We start from the raw sequence: 20,295 nt of genomic DNA on the forward strand, positions 1-20,295 counted from the left end.
TGCTATTCTGGAGAAGTTTTGAACAAATCTGCGATAATAACCAGCTAGACCCATGAAACTACGAATCTCCGACACAGTAGTGGGTGCAGGCCAATCTACTATTGCTTGGATCTTTGCAGGGTCTACAGATATACCTTCGCCTGAAATAACGTGTCCCAAATACTATATCTCTGATTGAAAGAAATCACACTTTGCTGCATTGGCATAAAGTTGATTATCTCTCAAGCACTGCAAAACTAAACTCAAATGTTCCTCATGTTCCTTTTGGGACCTAGAATATATCAGAATATCATCGAGGAACACAAGAAAAAATCTATCAAGATAGGAATGGAACACCCCATTCATTAAGCACATGAAAATTGATGGAGCGTTCGTCAGCCCAAAGGGTACCACTGTGAACTCATAATGCCCGTAGCGAGTTCGAAAGGTGGTCTTATGAATATTAGCCTCCTTGATGCGAAGTTGATGGTATCCTAACTTAAGATAAATCTTAGAGAACACTGTAGCCCCCTTGATCTAATCAAATAAATCGTCAATCCTTGGTAAAGGATACTTGTTCTTTATTGTCACCTTGTTCAGCTGTCTGTAATCAATGCAAAGGCGTAAAGAACCATCCTTCTTCTTCACGAAGAGCACTGGAGCTCCCCATGGTGATACACTAGGTTGAATACTACCCTTGGCCAAAAGTTCCTGTAACTGCAAACGCAACTCACTTAACTCCTGAGTGGTCATACAGTAAGGAGCTCTAGAGATAGGTTCCGCTCCTGGAGTGAGCTCAATGCTAAAATCAATGTCTCTCTTCGAAGGCATGCTTGGAATCTCACTCGGAAAGACATCAGCATACTCCTGTAAAATAGGGTGATCTAGGGTCTTCCTCGTAGAGTCTTCTTCATCTAGCTCATTTACTGTAACGACAAATACCTGACATGCCTTACGAAAGCTTCGCTTTAATTGCATAGCAGAGATCATCCGTAGGGATATAGGCCTCGGTATCCCGACAATCTCAACATCCTTCCCTTGGTCATCCTGACACATAATGGTCTTCTTTCTGCAGTCTATACTAGCCCTATGAGAGCCGAGCCAATCCATACCTAAGACCACATTGTAGGAGCCAAGAGGAATAACTCGAAAATCGACTGAAGTCTCAAAACCTCCTATGCTAAGTCCACACTTATGAACTACAGAATTTGTGGAAACTTTAGTGCCTAAGGCTAGTTCCACTTGCCAACCATGATCTTGCTTAACCGACTCCAGCTTACACTTATCAACTAGAGATGGAGAAATGAAAGAATATGTAGCACCTGAATCAAATAATACAAAGAGAGGTGTACCTCAGATAGCTCCTGTAGTCTCAACTACTATCCCCTGAAGGTCTGCCTGATGGTGATCCACCGCTGCAAATACTCTATGAGATCCACCTGCATTTCCAACTGTAGGCTCAGATGCTGCTGGCCTAGGTCATGAATACTGAGATGCTTGCTGTGGGCAGTATGCTGCAATATGACCAATCTCTCCACATGAATAACATCCCGTGCTTCTACCAGATCCTCTCCCTATAGGTGGTGCATTCGACCGCTGGTGGCTACCCCTGCTAGCAAAAGACTGGCTACTCTGTGCAGGCTGAGATTGCTGATTCTGTTTATTACGTTGAGCATTGCGATTGATCCTAGAGTTGGATCCACCGCCACCACTCTGTGCCTGAGGGTAAAATCCCTTATGCTGCTAAGGCTGTTGCTGAGAATGTTGATTCCTCCTAGGGAAGGGAGGCTTCCTGATTCCACTGGAGTTGTGGTTGCCCTTAGATCTTGCTATAGTAGGCGCTCCCACAAATCCCCCTTGCCCAAAGTTGACACTCTGCTCTACCAGGATAGCTCGATGTACCGCATCCTTGAGGGTCTTAGGCTCAAATACCTTAACACCCCCAATAAAATGGTTGTTCAAGCCTCGAATGAAATGTTGTGCCAACTGCGCTGGGTTGTCACTGAATCCCGAAAAAGGCATAAGCTCATAGAACTTGCGCTCATACTCTACAATGGTCATAGTGAACTGTCTCAGGTTATGGAACTCATCTGCTCTATGCTGCTTCCATTCGTCTGGTAGGAATCGCTCATGAAAACTCTCCAAGAAAATCTCCCAAGTGACACTACCCATGTTAATGCCCAACTTCTTCTCCTCAATAGTCCACCAGGTGGCCCCAAATAACTCTAGATTGGTAATGGCAAACCTCGCTTTGACATTACTGTCAAAGTCCTGCATAGCAAAAATCCTATCAAGGGCAATAAGCCACTGCTCAGCTACATACCCAAAACCTTGCCCATTAAAGGGCTTGATCTTGGACCTCTGAATATCCTTCATCTGAGAAGATACTATGGATCTATGTCGATCCCTCTAAGGACTCCTAGATCTGTGTCTATGCTCATGTCCTGCTTGGTGTGCTCTATCCTGCTCAAGAACAGGAGGTAAGAGATCAATAAGGGTTCGCATCATTTGCCTCAGATCAACCTACTCAGAGTCGGCATGTCCCTCTCCATGGTTCTCTTCCTGATGTTCACTGACATGCTCTTCCCTATTCTCTTCCTGAATGGGGCTCTCGTGGATAGACTCATGAACACTAATATCTCTGCCTCGTCCACGGTCTCTGCCACGGCCAAGGCTACGGCCTCTAACGGAAGATCTCATCCCAGATACCATCCTACAATAATATCCAAGACACAAGATGCTAAAATAACCATGAAACATACTACTGAAACACATAGATAAAAGACACATGTTTTGCAAACAAGATATTTTCAATTTCCAGTTTACCTATAATTTTAGTTTAAGTATAATTTCAATTTTGAAGTCTAAGTGTTGAAGTATGAAAAATAGGTAACTAATAGTTTACATAATGTTTCAGTTCAACTAGTTTCAAGTTTCAGTTTAAGGTTTGCATTTTTGTTCAATTAGTTAACACTAGTGGCGTTCCAATATACCCAGAGCTCCCAATGTAGAAACTCGAGCTCTGATACCAGATGTAATGCCCTGCCAAGGGATCCAAAAGAATTAACCTAAAGTTTCACTAAGTTTGCTAAACATTTTTTTTTTTTTTAAGTAAGAAAATATAACATACACATCAAACACATAGTAGCGGAAGCAATAACATGTAATCATCGACAAAAATACATTGCAAGTTACATTTCTTAAAGATCCCAAGACATTGAGTCACGTTTAAATTTAATTAAATTCTAAGTCTAACAACTATCACATACATATGAATGAATAATCAGAAGTCCCATGTCCATATTATACATTTGTTCCGAATGCCTCTTGGCAAATTAATTCGGAATGCTCAATCATCCACTGTACAAGTCACAGGGTATGAAAGGCTTAAAAGAATATACATATGTAAAAATAGAAATACATCAACCTCCATGAATCCATGATACAAAGTACAGTAAATATATATACAAAACTATTCACCATACTTGATACATCCATACATCCATAATGATAAAACATCTATCATAAAATCTAACCATCCATCATAATAATCCAAGAACATAGTGAAGGTAAATGCCAATCATGAAAACTCCAGCCACGATGACCACGGAATGGATCTCAATGGTAAGAGTAAAAAGCATTACCACCCGACTGCGTGGAAGCTAAATGGTCAACTCCCACCGCGCTGAGGAGATAGTCTCAAGTCCCAAATAGGATAACAAAACCTATAATCATAAATACTCTCTAAGTCCAGGAAATCCTATAAGTATGCTAACTCAAGGGTTCCTAAAAAGATCGACATCTAAATCCCAGAGGTACCACAAGACACGTAGGAAACCTAATATGCAAGCGGGAAAGTGTCATCGCAAAAGTCAAGTAGAAGTTACCCGAGCAATCCCTTAGGAATCCCGGGTCCCTACTGATCCTGCGGCCACTAGTATCCTCTCGTACTGACGAGGCCTACTATGGAATGCAAGGTCATAACCAAGCGTTCTCTCTACCCCATCCTAGTCTGTACTAGCACTCAAGGCATGGGAGAGAACATACAATTATCTTGTTAGGTTCATTTTCTCTCATTTAGTGTAAATGTTTTCACTTATTAAAAAATGACTTACAATGGGTTTCTCAAGGCAGCCTCTTAGGGCTCCGACCCCCATTGCAAGCCACTTCTCGACTCTACACATAGATAACCTACCCTAGGCTCATGAAAACATAAATCAAAGAATCATAATAAAACCACCTCAGTCCTATACAAGCAACTAAAAAACATCATAAAAGATAAGCCACAAAATTACATCAGTTCTTCATGAGCAACAGATAAGCATCAAATAATAATCATATGATCATGACAATTCTCTATCAGCAACTGAAGGCATCAATGATAGATCACAAAATCCAATGGTTCTCCAATAAGCAACCAGAAAGTATCACAATAGTAAATTACAATACTGATCGAAGACTCCAAAATGGTCAAGTCAACACATGACATCATCAAGAACATAACAAACACTTCAGTCCTTTCAAGCGACCGAAAAGCAATCCAAGTATAACTGATCGAGACTCAAAAATGGTTATCAAATATAACTGATCGAGACTCGAAAATGGTTAAGTCAAGTATCTCAAATACATAAATCTCAGCTTCACACAAGGAAACTGGAAAGTAATAACAAACAGTAAACACAATCATGTCATAGAGCACTTCATCACATTACCATGGTCGGGTTAAGAAAGATCGAGACCAAATCATCATGACATCACATTCACAACCCCGAGCCTCTGGTAACAACCTAAACTGGTCAACACTAAACCAACCCCATAACATTCAAAGCACAAAGACAACATCAAAGTCTTAGAGATTGGATTTGAAAGTATATTATTGAGTTAAGGTAAGGTTTATGTTTCAGTTTAACGTCGAATTCAAGTAACTAGGTTTTCACAACTACCCTTTACGATTAACCCATTTCTATAATAACTTTCATTAGATCAACAATCCAAATCTATAATTTAGTCAGTTAATATTCATTATTAATTAACTTAATTAAACTAATTTTAATTAAGTTAATCAATAATTGCTTGTTCTACTACTTATCTTAATCTATTCATTAATTGTTTATTTAATAATATTAAACCAACATTATTAATAAATTAATATTTAAAAAACTATGTTAAATGCATTTAATATTTATTTATTAAATATTAAAAAAAAAAGATAAAACTATTATTAATTAAAATATATTATAATTTTATTAATTAAATTTTTTTAATAATAATAAAATTGTTTTGCAATAATACAAATTTCAAAAAGTGAATTAATATATATATATATATATATATATATATAAATATATATATATATATATATATATATAAATATATATATATATATATATATATATAAATATATATATATATATATATATATATATAAATATATATATATATATATATATATATTTTTTTTTTAAAAAGCATGCAAATATAATACCGTCGGCTATTCCAAGCCGACGGCCTGCCGCAGTCCTGCGAACGTAGGGCCTGTGGCAGCAAGTACACTGTACCTATTGTCGTAGTACCTGCGACGCAGGTACTGTCGGCTATGCTGACAGTGGGGGTGAGCACGGGGTAAATCCCTCCCCCCCACTAAAATATTAAATTATATTATTATATTTTTTTTTTGAAGAGTACGAATTCGTGTTTCATCAAAATTTTCTTTATAATTTAAATTTGTTTGGATAAAAATATATATATAAATTTATAAATATGCTAAATCAATTTCTCTTATATATATATATATATATATATATATATATATATATATATATATATATATATATATATATATATATATATATATATATATATATATATATATATATATATATATATATATATATATATATATATATATATATATCTAAAGAAATTGCCTCTCCCTTTTTTTTTATATTGGTATAGAAATATAGTCAATTCGAACTTCTATTTTAAAATTTTAGTCTAAAATTCAACCCTTCCCATTTAGATCTTATGTATACAGAAGTTTATTGCCAAGCATCTCATAATTCCAATATTGTAATGTTTAAACATTCATCACAGAGAATTCAGATTTACAAACCCCAGACACGAAGAAGACAGGAAAGGATAATTGCGTAATAAATCGATAATCAAAACACAAGACCCTACCTGATCCTGATGCTATTATGCAATCTCCACGAACTGTAAGAGAATTCGCTTCCCTCAATAACCTTCCTCTGGAAAACTTTCTTGGTCTCAGCCTTCTGAAATTTGCTTCCAAAAGTAGTCTCCCCAAAAATTCCCGTCCAAATACGTGTCTCCCAAAAATGAACCCCCCAAAGTTGTAATAAGAAAATTCTCCTCAAATCGGGGCACTAATTGTGTGTTCACCCGAGAAGACTCATTGCATAACTCAGTTAACTCCCCAATTAACCTTTATTATCTTTTCTTTTATTTTGCATTCATCTTTCATGCACATTAAGTTGAATTATAAAATAACTTTATTTAATAATCCACTTGACTTCTATTTTAAATTAATTTATTACTTTAATCTTATGTGCACTTTTAAGAAATTAAAATAACATTATTAATTTATATAATTTAATCTTTTAATTTATTACTCAAATTTAAACTCCTGCTTAGATCATCGATCTAAAATCCTTTAATAATTTAATGTCTTTCAACTTTTTAAATTAATTTTAGAAGCTTAATTGATAATATATTTAATTAATTTAATTAACAATAATAATTAGCATTTATTTAAAAATGAACTCCAATTATATTATTATTAAATTAAATAAATATTATCCTGTTCTAAATTTATCTTTGAACTTTAATCTCCAAATTTAGTTCTTTTATTTAATTAATTTCTCAATTAATTAAATATTAAAGATATCATAATAATTCTCTATTAAATTAAATCATTAATTAATCTTTTTAATTAGACTTAATTAATAGAAAACACATCAAGGACTCATATAACAACATACGAAAACCCTACATAGAAAAGCATATACTAAATCAAAACAAAAAGGGTTATAATCACGAAATTACATCATTTGATGCATTCGGAGGGTACTTAACTCAGATACTTGTCTTAATTATCAATTAGGACAATTGGCTAAAGGGTTTAGGAATTGGACTTAAGAGTTTATCTCCCCTCTCTTACCATTGGGACAATGCGATAGGGTACGCTCATCCTGACAATTCAGGGAAGTCGATACCCGGTACCTGCAACCTGCATAAAATTCACGCATGTACAAACACAATATTCTAAGCTAAACAGACAATGGCAGGAAGTGGTGCATCGTGTAGATCCCGACTAGCAGGTGACTACGACTCCCTTCCTTAACCACATCAGAAACACCATACATAAATAAAATAAACACGCACACCATACACATGCAGTATGGGGTAAGTATCCATAAGAAACACATGGAATAATAAACCATCTAACTAATCATCATCGATAACTGAAAACATTTGAATAATCATCATACATGCATGAAATATAGAGTACCAAGTAATCTCATCATATAATAAACTGAGTGTAAAACAACATCTGATAATCTCTAGAATAATAATACTAATCATCAAACATAAATTGGCCTAAAAGAGTTTGGCAATGATATTAGAAATGTAACTCGAAAATGTAGACTAGGGGCAGGCACTACATCTCCATCAGATCTTTTAGGGCACTCTTAGATTCTTCAAACATTGAACCACCAAATAGTTCCTCCATTTTCTCAATGTAGACTTGACTTTTACTAAACCTTGTAGTCAGTTCCTTTCATATAGCTAGGGATTTTTTCAGCTTATCTATCAATTCAAGAATCATAATCTCTTATTCCTCAAGCTCTTTTTGATACCTATATCTTCCCATCTTCAAAAATATTTTCCTCTTGTTGTTAGGCTATTCTTCTTTAAGAACCTATACTCTAATATCAATAGTTACTATGGAATGGTACCGAGGTGTGGGGTTGGGGGGTGTGGAGGTGGTGAATCAATACAATAAGTAATTTACTAATTCAAAGCACTAGCTCACATATTCAACCAAATAATTTTTGTAATGAAATAGTATAATCTTGCCTATCATTCACCACATATAACATTTAGCACCAATATTTTAGTTTTATGAAAAACCTCAGTTAGAAGGTGAAAATCATGATGGGGATCATACCCACAAATTATTTTACTACAGTTAAAAGGTTTCCCTATTAGGAGCTTACAAGTAATATTTCTAAGAGTTCACCCTCTTAGGAGTACTTTGCACACCCGTTAGAAGTAAGATAAGATTTTTTAGGATCTACCTCCGTTAGAGGATTTATAACTCCTTCTAAGAGTCCAGCCTATTAAAAAATTTCACAATAACAAGATCGATTAAAGTCTACCCAGATAAGGGATTTCCCTCATTGTATCTATTAGAAGACAATAAGTTGGTTAACCTATCTTTGGCATTGTTTTCCTATCTAGTCCGTTTTGTTATGCTCTCACTTCAAGATCCCTTTGCTTGATCTCTATTTCTACAATCACCTCTACGTGTCTTTCTTAACCTACAACTTTGTATTCACCTATCTCTTGTTATTTGTTGTCTTGGTATTGTTTGGTTCATCTTTTTGTGTGTTTTATTCACTCTTTCTCTATTACTTTCATCACTCGTCCTTCCTTTTACCTATATTCCTTTTTTTGCTTAACTTCTCTTTTCTCTTAATCTTGTACCTTCATTTGGATTACTTTCTTTCTGCACTTGCACCTTGTTTTCTTCACATATCTCTATGGTCTTTGGTAAATTCCAATCCTTACCTTTGATCATCATAGTCTCCTCTTCAAGGATTGTCAAAATGTGCTTGACCTATTGAAATTCCTCCTCAAATTCTCCATACATGTCTAGCTTCCATCTTCCAATCTCCAATATAAACACTCAATAGTTATACCCTATTAGGATTTGACTATATAAAAATAGAGATACCAACAAGTAAATAACCCAACTTGTTTCTATCAAGGTAAATATTTTTTAGTCAAAACTATGAACTAATGAGATCATGAATGGGAGACCTCATCCCCAATAATACCACTTAATAATAATACCCTAGAAGAATTTTACTATGTAAAGATATAGATGTCAACATGTATATAATCTAACTTATTTTCATGATCTTTTTAAAGGAGCAATATGGGCAAATGGGCAAATGCTTGTGAGTTGAAGTGAACTGTTGAAATTATAAATAGGGACCTCATGCACAATTGAAACACTTAACACAAATAAGAGGGGTTTGACTTAACACAAATAAGAGGGGTTTGACTATGTAAAGATGGAGATACCAAAGAAAACACATTTTGACTTGTTTCCATTATTATTTTTAAAGAATCATAAGGAATAACTTCTTTGAAACAAACTATAAACATAAGATCACAAACAAGCAACTTCACTCTAATATAAATGTCATAATATTTTTTTAACTTAACAACAAAAATAACACCACCATAACTCAACTATCACTCTTTGCTCATACCTACCCATTAAAAAATAATAATTATCCTAAAATAAAAAGTAAAAATTGAATTGAATGTTTTAAAATAATTCTTTCCTCATTCCGAGATGAATTCAAACAAATAAACCTAAAAGTTTGAAGTCCTAAAATTTACTTGTAAGGGTCAACAAAGTCAATCGATTTAGGTGAAGGAAAACCAAGTTTGTGGTGGCATGACAAAAGGTGCAAAGTACAATGAAAATCTATTCGATTATCTCTCTTTTTCTTACTTTTCTCGAATAATTCATATTTTTCACTCTCCGCCTTGGTTCTCCGCACTCATTATTAATTAATAATTAATAATTAATAATAATACTAAGATAGTTACATGCAACAGTCATGAAATGTAGACATATATATAATATAATATAATAATAAAAATAATATATATATAATATAATATAATATACTATTGAGGGATTGTGTCATTACCTAAGAAATGCGTGTATTGTTGATTGATACATGTCTTGCATTATCACATAAAATGGACCAAGATCTAAAACGGTTTTGGATAAAACATCTTCTTTAATGGAAACCATGGGAAAATCAAAGAATGTCAAATTAAATTGACAAGGACCTAATTATCGACTAAAGTAATATAAAAATATTATTGGTCTACCCCAAATTCAATGCACCGGATCACTTTCTATTGTTGTAGTTTATTGAATCTCTGTCATAGTTTGGATGCTTATTTCAAGATTAATTAATGTGGAATTATGTCTAATCTTTACGAAAAGGTGGTGGTTTGAATTTGATTGTACTTATTTTAAAGATTTATATTTGATTTATTTGATTTTTCATATTCAAGTCTAATCAACTTAATTTTTATTATTATTATTTTTAATTTTGATTTTATAATATCTTATTACAAGATTTGAAATAGACTTACACTAATTTTCTTATCATTCATCATTACTTCATGAAAATGAAATGTATGATATGCAAAGTAGGATGTTGTTCAAAAGAGCAAATATTTGTTTATCACAATCTGTCAAATATATTTAGTTCAACTAACATATTGTTACCTACTGTATATTACGTCATTGCATGCCCAACTACAATCAACGTCTCAATAATCAATAATAAACTAGACAAATTATTGATTTTCTGAGGACCACTTTGATTATGTGTAAAATTATTACATCAATTGACAAATTTTGATTAAGAAGAATATTGCTTCGAGATCATATCTCTCCATGCTACCAAATTGTAAACATAAATACTTTAAGGTGGGCTAGGTTGATGCAATCAAGTATGTAGGTTTATATTGTCCATATTATAAATAGTTGTTGAGTTGTTTCTTTCAAGGTTGCAGATTTGGAAATGTTCCTTCAATCTTTCATAAACTATAAATGTTGTTTTCAATATTTTCTTTCTACTACTATTACCAATTCACTTTTCAATAGTAACTTATGTAAATTCAATTATAATTCACCATTCAAGGATAAATTGGGTTTGTTTGACTTAATTTTCATTTATAGTTATATTGTTGATTCATGAATTTAAAATAAAATAAAATAAAATAATTTTCATTAGTAGTTAAATTTTGATTGCATAACTTCTTGAAACAAAAATTGAAATAGGCTTTAACCCCTTTCCTACTCATTGTTACTTTGTAAGATGTCTAAAGGGACAAAAACTTAATTTGTTTTAGTGTCCATGGTCTCAAAAATCTTCTATTCAAACATCATCAACTAATATCAACATCTAAATAATAAACTAGGCATAGTACGTAACTGTTTGACATTCGTTCTTGTTCAAGCACAAGAATTTGAATAAAAAGAGATATCTCTTACCTGGTAAACTCCAACCACACCTTTGTATGCTACCAAATTGAAGACACAAGTTCAAATAGTTGAGGTGGACAAGTTTGATGCAATCAAGTGTGTAGGCTTATCTTGTCCACTGTCAAAGAGTGGTTCTTTCAAATTATTTTTTGATGGCTACATACAGATGTCCCAATAATATTGTACTACAATAACTTAATTTTTTTAGAAAACTAATTACTTACATATAAATGCCCTATTAATAATATATTACTACAAATATAACTAAAACAACACAACTGCAATTAAAATAAACAAATTTGAACTCCTATAAATAAGAATACCACTTTAAATATATATAAAATTTATTAGCTTTAAATTATTATTATTTCTTTGAAATTAAAAGTTAAGTGATCAAAGAATCAATGGTCAGAACATCTATCTTAAAATAGAGTGAGGTTAGTGGGAGTAATAGATTTGTATGATCACCACAAAAACGTATTCATTAGTTTCAACATAGCCCATGTTACAAGTTTTAAATTGAAACTCTGATCCCACAACAAACTTATCAGCTATACCACAAAAAACAAACTTGAAAAAGTACTACAATCTTATACTCCAACCCAAAATTTCTTCTTTCTTTGGTTTTCCTTGTCTGATACGTAGAATCTTATGGCATCAACAATGTCAGTGAGCACAACAGAATTTGACCGTATACCAGGGATATCCAATGGCTGATCACCTTGAGAGAACCAAAGACAAAATAGTATCAAGCCTCTTGTGATTAATATCTCAGCACTCAAAGACTTATGGGACATACAATTTGAGAGAAACAAAAATCTCTAGGCCTATTATGTTTCTTGTGGCCAAGATGAAGATAACAAGGCATTCACTTTAGAAGCAACAGAGAAAATGTACAAAAACAAAATGAGTCAGCAAGGTTAGGATTCTGAAATATAAAACAAATGATTGGTGTTATGAGATTAAGAATGGAAGAGAAATCAATTTTGAAAAATTTCTGTTGTTTAATACAAACATTGTATGTTAAGGTTCTATAATTTATATAAGTATGTTTAATTCATTTTTTATATGAATATTTAAAATTTTCTTATAAGAAATAGAAGTTCGATCAGAAAAAATTAAACATCATTTAATCAATATTTTCATTTGTTCTGTAACAGTAAAATCATGCTCAAGTCTTTGTTGATAAGTGTTTTTTGCTTCTTTGAAAATTTTCCAAGGTGTAGGATTTAATATTAGCAGAGGACTCCCCTGCTAATGTAGCTCTCACAATTGACATGGCATTCCAAACTTAGAAATCTTATAAAAACAAAATATGATCACACGCCGAATCTCCATCTTCTCATGATTGAAAATTTTCCAAGGTGTAGGATTTTAATATTAGCAGAGGACTCCCCTGCTTATGTAGCTCTTGCAATTGACATGGTATTCCAAACTTAGAAATCTTATAAAAACAAAATATGATCATACACTGAGTCTTCATCTTCTCATGATTGAAAAAAGAGGATTTTGAAGCTCTTCATCATAATCATAGACTTGAAGTTCCCTAGTTTACAAGAGTGTGATGCCCTGAGATTCCACAAGTTGAAGATATCATTAAGTGATGTTCTGATCATCCAAAATTTGAAGTTTTATAATGATAATCAAGTGTGCTGTCATCTTCTCATGTCAGAAAATCGACAAGGCTGAGCAAAAGAAGATTTGGAAGGAAGTAAGTGCCTTTCCTTTGAGGGTACCAAAAACACAATTTCATGCAAACAGCAACAAATTATTAGCAGGCGAATTAGGCATGCATAATCTCAAAAATTATTACAAGTGCCTTCATTTTGACAAAACTTGAAGAGCTTGACAAAGCTTTACATTGAGAAAAATATGTAACTCTTTAGTATATTTTTAGTATATTCAAGTTTACTATATTGTATATGATCTGTTCAGAAGAGACCCTTTTCTTCATCAAATTTGCTATTTGACATCTGTAAAATTTCAGTTTCTACCGAGCCTCCGGTGAGCTGCTGTGCCCTAGCAGCTTCAAACTCCCAATCCGTCTTTAGAACAACAAACATGATTGAAAGAGCACAAGCAATTTGGGCAACAAGTAGGCCATACCATAAGCCGCCAAAACCAACCTTGAGCCAGAAAGCCAAAGCCACAGCTACAGGAGTCCCAAGGAAGTAAAATGAGCCAAGATTGATCCTAACACCAATGGAAGGCCTTGCACTGCCTCTCAAAACCCCACACCCCGTTGTTTGAGGGCAATTCCCAAGCTCACAAAGCCCCATGATGGGCATAACAGCTGCTGTAAGGGCCAAAACACCTTCATCCTCAGTAAACACATTAGCCCATTTGTCCTTAAACAAGGCAGTCCATGTGACATTGATGAAACCTATTACGAGTGCACATCCAAGGGCTACTAGGGTTGCAAGCCTTGCCCTTTGAGGCCTACATGCACCAAGCTCATTCCCCACTCTTGTGGAAACAGATGAGCTCAGTGCCATTGGAACGGTGTACATTAGGCTTGTGGTTTGTATGAGGATTGATGTTGTGGCCACCGCTACTTGTGGATCAGGCAAATACCCTGCCAAGAGTGTCATTATCTCATACCACCACCATTCAAGACATATGGCAAAACAACTGGGCAGAGCCAAAGACAGAAGTGGCCACCATTCTCTACATGAGGCACTTGACCATCCAGTCCATGTTATCTTGTGAACCCCTGTGAAGTAGAGATACCCGAGCAAGAAAACAGCCATGTTGAGGTTTGTGAGTACTGCAGCAATGGCAACCCCGGGGACCCCCAAATCAAGCACAAAGACTAGAATCACATTTAAGGGCACATGAAGAAGTACCGCCATTGCTGAACACCACATCATGGGGGTTGTAATGCCTTGAGAACGAAGGTAAACCCTCAATGGCTGCAATAGGCTGTTTGTGAGTAGGTCAGGGAGAGAGTACAGGCAATAAGTAGAGGCCACCGCTGTTATACTTGGGTCTTGCCCTAATCCCAGCATGATGCTTTGTAAGTTCATCCATAACAAGCTAATTGGCCCACAAGCGGTGAGAAGGATGAGTATGGTCCTTTGTAGGGATAGTCCTATGAGAGGCCAGTTCTTAGACCCGAATGCTTGACTACAAACGGGCTCCATTCCTGATGCTAGCCCGAATAGAATGGAGTACCCTGTTATGTTGGTGAACCCGATTGAAAGAGCTCCTCCGGCCAATTCAAGGCTTCCGAGCCTCCCCAAACATAGAACAGATACCATTGCTCTCACATACACAACGCAGTTCATGGCCGCTACAGGGAATGTGATACTGCCGAGCATTTTCAATTCATCCACCACCTAAAAATAAAAGTTCAAAACATTCTCGTATCAAAACCTCTGACATTCATTAATCACTCAAATTACAGGTAACCGATTCAAGATTCTATGGCACTCTTCACATTAATGGGCTGTCAGAGTTATCTTAATCACCCTCTGACCGTTGAAAATTCTAAAAACAAACCAAAACCAATGAACTTGTGCATCATTTCTCATAAAAAACAATGGCCTCGTCAAAATGAATGATCCATCAAGGACTACAGAAATGAATGATCGATCAAAACATTAATCACTTCCGATTCCCAATTTGAAAAACTGCCAAATCATTTCCAACAACTGAAAGGAATCGAAAAGCTCAAACATAGCCAAAAAGGAGAATAAAACACAATACTCACCTCTATAGCCGATGGTATCTTGCCGGGATTATCCAGCGGCTCGTCATGAGAAGCGAAACCCATTTGTATGCAACAAATCAAAATCCAAATTGATCAAAACAAGCAATTCTGAAACTGATATCGCCTTAAAAAACAAAAGAAAACCCCTGAAACTGAGATACCCAAGCGTCACGGACTGAAAACTAGAATCAAAGATTCAAATCTAGGGCAAACCCAATTCCAAAAAGAGGTCTACGAATCATATAAACCACACAGAAACCGCTACTACTTCCCAAAACATAAGCTCATACTGAGAATGCCCAGTCCAGAAGCAGAGCATGGTATGCATTGCAGGCCTACAAAGGGAAGATTCAAACAAGACCAAACACGGGAATAGTAGGATTTTTATGCATTTGGAGGGAAGCAATTGAGATGAAGCAAAATTGTATGGATTTGAATCTTCTTCTTCTTTTCTTGCTTTGAACTTGAAATGCAGCAGAGGAGCACCTGGGTCCTGTTTTAAGTAGGGGGATGGCGAGGAGGGGAGTTTACGTGGAGTTAATGTTGACCGGGGTTAGGGAGGCGAGGTAACCGCGTGCCAGGTGGCGGAAAGCGACCGTAGCGCCGGGTGAGAAATGTTATTGCGGCTGAGTGCCGGCGGCCGCACGTGTGGAGGGGGTGATGTTATTATGATTGAGATCTTTATTTTTTGCTTTGTGCGATCTCTAATTATTTCCTGTGGAGCCTCCCTATTGGCTAGGGACTTTCGCTTTTGGGACCCACATCCATCTCCACACGTAACAGTTTTTTTTCCATTATTTTTCTCTCTTTATGACCCCACGCTCTACCTCGTCTCATTATCATTTCATTTCAGTTTATATTTTATTTTAATATTTTTATTAATTTGTGTAGACTTCCCATGCAATTTATTTATTTATTGGGGAACTATCTATTTTCGTGTCCTACAGATTTCTATTATGCTAGTTTGTATGCAACGATAACGACTTCTTACAGCTAAAAGCTGGCGATTCAAAAGCCCAAATTTCAAGTCTAAGATATTCCTTGGGAGATGCTATTCTAGGTATATATATATGATAAACTTGATTTTTCAAAGTTGTTCAAACGAGATGTCTTTATGACTATTTTAGGTAAAGGTTTTTTAAAGTATGTTTTTCTAAGAATGTTATCTATAATTTGATTTAGATTACTTTTCAAAACAATATAACTATTTTTTATGGATTGTAGAAGATTTGAAATTGACATTAGTTAGGTGTGCAGGTGAAGATGGATATCTTCTTACTTTGTGAAAAGAAAGATACTCTCAATTTTGTTAACAATGATGGTCAAAGTTTAAATTTGGAGTGTTCATTTGAGAAGAAGATTATTTTAGAGATATTATGGTATTTATTTATTAAAAAAAAGGAAATTAAAGAAATTAGTTTTGCTTTTAAAAGGCTAAAGATCATTCATATCAAAAAAATGAGTGCTCCAAATTGCAAACTATTGTTCTTCACAAAGTTGGCAATTTCAAATTTGCACTCTAAAGAGATATTCTCGTGGAGATGTTATTCTAGGTGCTTAGGACAAAGACTTGTGTTAAACCATGCATCCTTTCAACGAAAGAAGATTATTTTGGAGATGCTAGTGTATTTATATGAAAGAAAGAGATTATTTTAGCTTCTAAGAGGCAAAAGATAACCATTGTCATAAATTGAGTGCTCCAAATTGCAAGCTATTGTAATTTATAAAGTTGGCAATTTCAAATCATTACTCTATACGGAGGTTCTTTTAGAGATGTTATTCTAGGTGCTTAGGAAAAACAATTAGGTGTTTAACCACACATCCCTTCAACAAGGATAGTTATGCATGCGTGTTACAATTTTGTGTCCTTCAATAAGAAGGATAGCTATATACATATGTTACAAATGTTTGTCCTTCAAGAAGAAGTATAGCTCTACAAGTATGTTACAAATTTGCAAGATAGCTATTTAGACATCTATTGCAAATCTTTGTCCTTCAACAAGAAGTATAATTCTACATGTATGTTACAAATTTCCATCCTCTGATAAGAAGAATGGCTATATGTGTATGATAAATGTAATTTTATAAAGGTAATAAAAATATGCCTTTATGAATATTTTAGGGAGTAGGGTATACATTTTAAGAATGATATTTATTATAAATATTTTGATTTTTTTAATACATTATAAGTATTTGAAGAAAGGTAGATAATTTTTTAGGTATTGTAGAATATTTGAATTATATATTATTTAGATTCTTATGACTTTGACATTAAACCAAATATCATTCAACAATAAAGATGCTTGTACAAGTATGTTACACATTTGTTACCAAAAATAACATAAAGAACATCAAAACAAGTATCTCTCAACATTGTACAAAGTGATATGCAAAGCACAAATTCAAAGATTTTAATCTAAAAGAGATTGTTTTGGAGATCATATTATGTATATATGATAAACTAAATTTAAAAAAAGGTGTTAAAATGGATATAGAATATTTATAGGTAAGGTTTTGTATAAAGTATTTTCTTAATAATTATATATATATATATATATATATATATATATATATATATATATATATATATATATATATATATATATATATATATATATATATATATATATATATATATATATATATATATATGTATGTATGTATGTATATTCAAGAAGTATAGTTATTTTTATGTGTATAGTCCTAAAAAGTTAGCACCCATAATTGGATGCTTTAGCATCTAACAAGCCCCATTTTGGTAATTTTGAGGTTATAATGTTCAATATTTTTTATCCCAACAACTTACATGTTCTCTTTCCACTTCCTTTCTTCCTTCTTGTCATCTCCTAAAATTTTGGGCTCATATCCAAAGGTATAAACACTATCTATGGCCTTTTTTGAAATAGGTTGTCAATGACATCCTATTCTAGGATTTTTGGGTCCAAAATTTACTCAATGCTTAATATGAAGGTATTAATAGGATTTCTAGGTTTGTGGTCAGTCTTGACCAAATTTGAATCCTAAAGTGAGGGAGTTAGGTGTAAAAATAACCCTCCTCATCTCATTTGATAACTAGAAGATCCATAAATTAAGTGCAAGCATTTTGAAAATCAAGATATCAAGTTTTCAAGAACAATTAAGGATTTGGATTCAGGATTTGAAGGCAAACCTCGAATTTAAGATCTCCAAGTCTTCATTTCTTCAAGATTAATTGATTTGAAGGCAATATTCTCCAATTGATGTAACTTTATCTCCCATGATCTTCAACTAGAATAATTCTCAATCAAACAAGAATATTCATTATTCATTATGTTTATCTCCTTCTTTGCAAGTGGTTTTCAAGCATATCAACATTCAATATCTATGAGTGGCAATCATAGATCCATACATTTATGAGGACATCATTGATTCTACATTACATTTCAAGGTCAACGCTTTGATCCCAAGCACATTCAAGCATCTTCGTGAATATGAATGGTTTCTACATTTGTTCTTGAGGGTTTATGCTAGGTAAATGAACAAATTGCCTTCTAATATGCATTCATTTATGCAATTTTAAAAAAAAATTCAAGGTTGATTCTAAAATAGAGGTTCACCAAGGGAAGTCCCCTTTCCCAACCTTTTCCTCATTTTTTGTGTGTGTAGGAATAGGTTTTGGAGCCATAAATTTGGGATTGGATAATGTAGGTGCAAACAAAGGATCTCAAAAATATTCTATCTAATTTTCCTGGTATAGGATGCCATCGATGGCCTCTCCCTAGAATAGGTCTAGTTTCGACATCTTCCTACCATTTTCTACTTAGATTTGAACCATAGGTCAGTGCTTGGTTTTGTTTCCTAGATCTACAAATTTCTACCCAATCTCAATTGATTAATGTTTGTTCTCTACAATTTTTACACCTTCGTCAAATTGTTATGTACATCACTTTAATTACGTCCATTTTATCATTTTCATTTCTCTAATCAATTCTATTTAGTGAAATAACATTTCCCTTAATTAGCATTTGTGTCTCCTCTTGAGCCTACTTGGGGCATCTTCCTCTCCAATGCAATGATTGTAGAAAAAATAGGTTATAAATGTAATTGAAAAAGAAGGTAAAATTGATTAATTAGAGATGAATTATGAAAAATATTAGGAATCTAATTATAATTTGTTAGAAGATTAAATTATTAGATACCTTTTTTGAACTTAAAAATAAACTTTCTAAAACCTAAAAGAACTATACCCAATTAAACCTACGATAAACTTGATGTGAGAACATAGTTGACTATCAGGAGAATACTTTACATAATTTATGTATTTCACTAATAGTAAATGAAATTTAAAACATTTTGGACAAGATTAGAAGCAAGATAAGGACCAAGATGAGAATTACAAATATAATGGAAGGTCTATATGAGGAAATAGAAGAATTACTTAATGAAATTGATTACAAAGGTGTTCCTACACCTAAACCTAAAGGAATATCAATAAGAGAATAGTTAGTAAATCCACTACAGGAAGTAAAGGATGTTAATTAGTTCTTTAGTATGGTACAATAACTTGCTTTCTTTGTGTCAAGCATTATTACATTGGATCCCTTGTAGGAAGAAAAAGAGAAAGAGAGATAATAATTTTTGAGAAATTTCATCTTTAATGTTGAAATACATGAAATCATGCTTGAGGAAAGAGATGAAGCAGAGAAATTAACTAAAGAAGAAGGTCAAGGACAAGAGAAGTAGAAGAAATATGAAAGGAGGATATTATGAAAGAGGAAGAATTTAGAAGGGTGACCGATGAAGATAAACCTTCATTAATACAATTAGTCTAATTGAAGAGAGTATCACTTCACCAGAAATTCATTCCCCACAAGAAATTATCATCCATGTTGATCCTACTAATAAGGATAACGTTGCTATGAGATCAAAATTGATAATGAGAAAGGTAGAGAGTATTACTTAGACCCCTACTACATATGGGACAATGACATTGTTGGCAAGTCATTTAAGAAAAATGTTTGCTCGCATGGACAAAGATGAAGAATTAGAGTCCTATGATGAAGATGTAATAATGGAGATATCAATGATGGCCTTTGCTAAGTCAAAGAAAAATTCATAAAAGAAAATAGAGAAAAAGAAAAGAGTAGTTAGTCAAGCATTGGATAGAGTGAATTAACAATAACCTATTTAGATAAAACTGATAAAACTGATAAAAAGCTTAAGAAAATGAGAAGAAACTCTTTTACTCTAAGGGGTTTTAATACTGGGTATCGGGTTAGCACCAAGGGCAAGATGG

General features: G+C 33.7%; 1 protein-coding gene across 1 annotated transcript; it reads right to left on the minus strand.

Annotated features, from left to right (window-relative positions):
• Positions 1 to 12,736: 12,736 nt before the first annotated feature.
• LOC149530623 (protein DETOXIFICATION 54-like) lies at positions 12,737 to 15,492 on the minus strand. The gene is made up of 2 exons (XM_089810673.1): positions 15,021 to 15,492; positions 12,737 to 14,646 (listed from the first exon to the last, which is right to left on the minus strand). The coding sequence occupies exons 1-2, from the start codon at positions 15,081 to 15,083 to the stop codon at positions 13,240 to 13,242; spliced, it is 1,470 nt and encodes a 489-aa protein (XP_089666799.1). The 5' UTR covers positions 15,084 to 15,492; the 3' UTR covers positions 12,737 to 13,239.
• Positions 15,493 to 20,295: the final 4,803 nt, after the last annotated feature.

Source organism: Cupressus sempervirens, chromosome 11 (genome assembly GCF_028749045.1).
Source record: "Cupressus sempervirens isolate cs-2001-9-10 chromosome 11, ASM2874904v1, whole genome shotgun sequence".
Classification (NCBI taxonomy): Eukaryota; Viridiplantae; Streptophyta; class Pinopsida; order Cupressales; family Cupressaceae; genus Cupressus; species Cupressus sempervirens.

Excerpts from the sequence above, each read along its gene's own strand:
- LOC149530623 (XM_089810673.1), bottom strand. The coding sequence starts at position 15,083 with ATGGGTTTCGCTTCTCATGACGAGCCGCTGGATAATCCCGGCAAGATA. Across the intron at positions 14,647-15,020 it reads AGATACCATCGGCTATAGAG|GTGGTGGATGAATTGAAAAT; the intron begins GTGAGTATTGTG and ends TTTTATTTTTAG.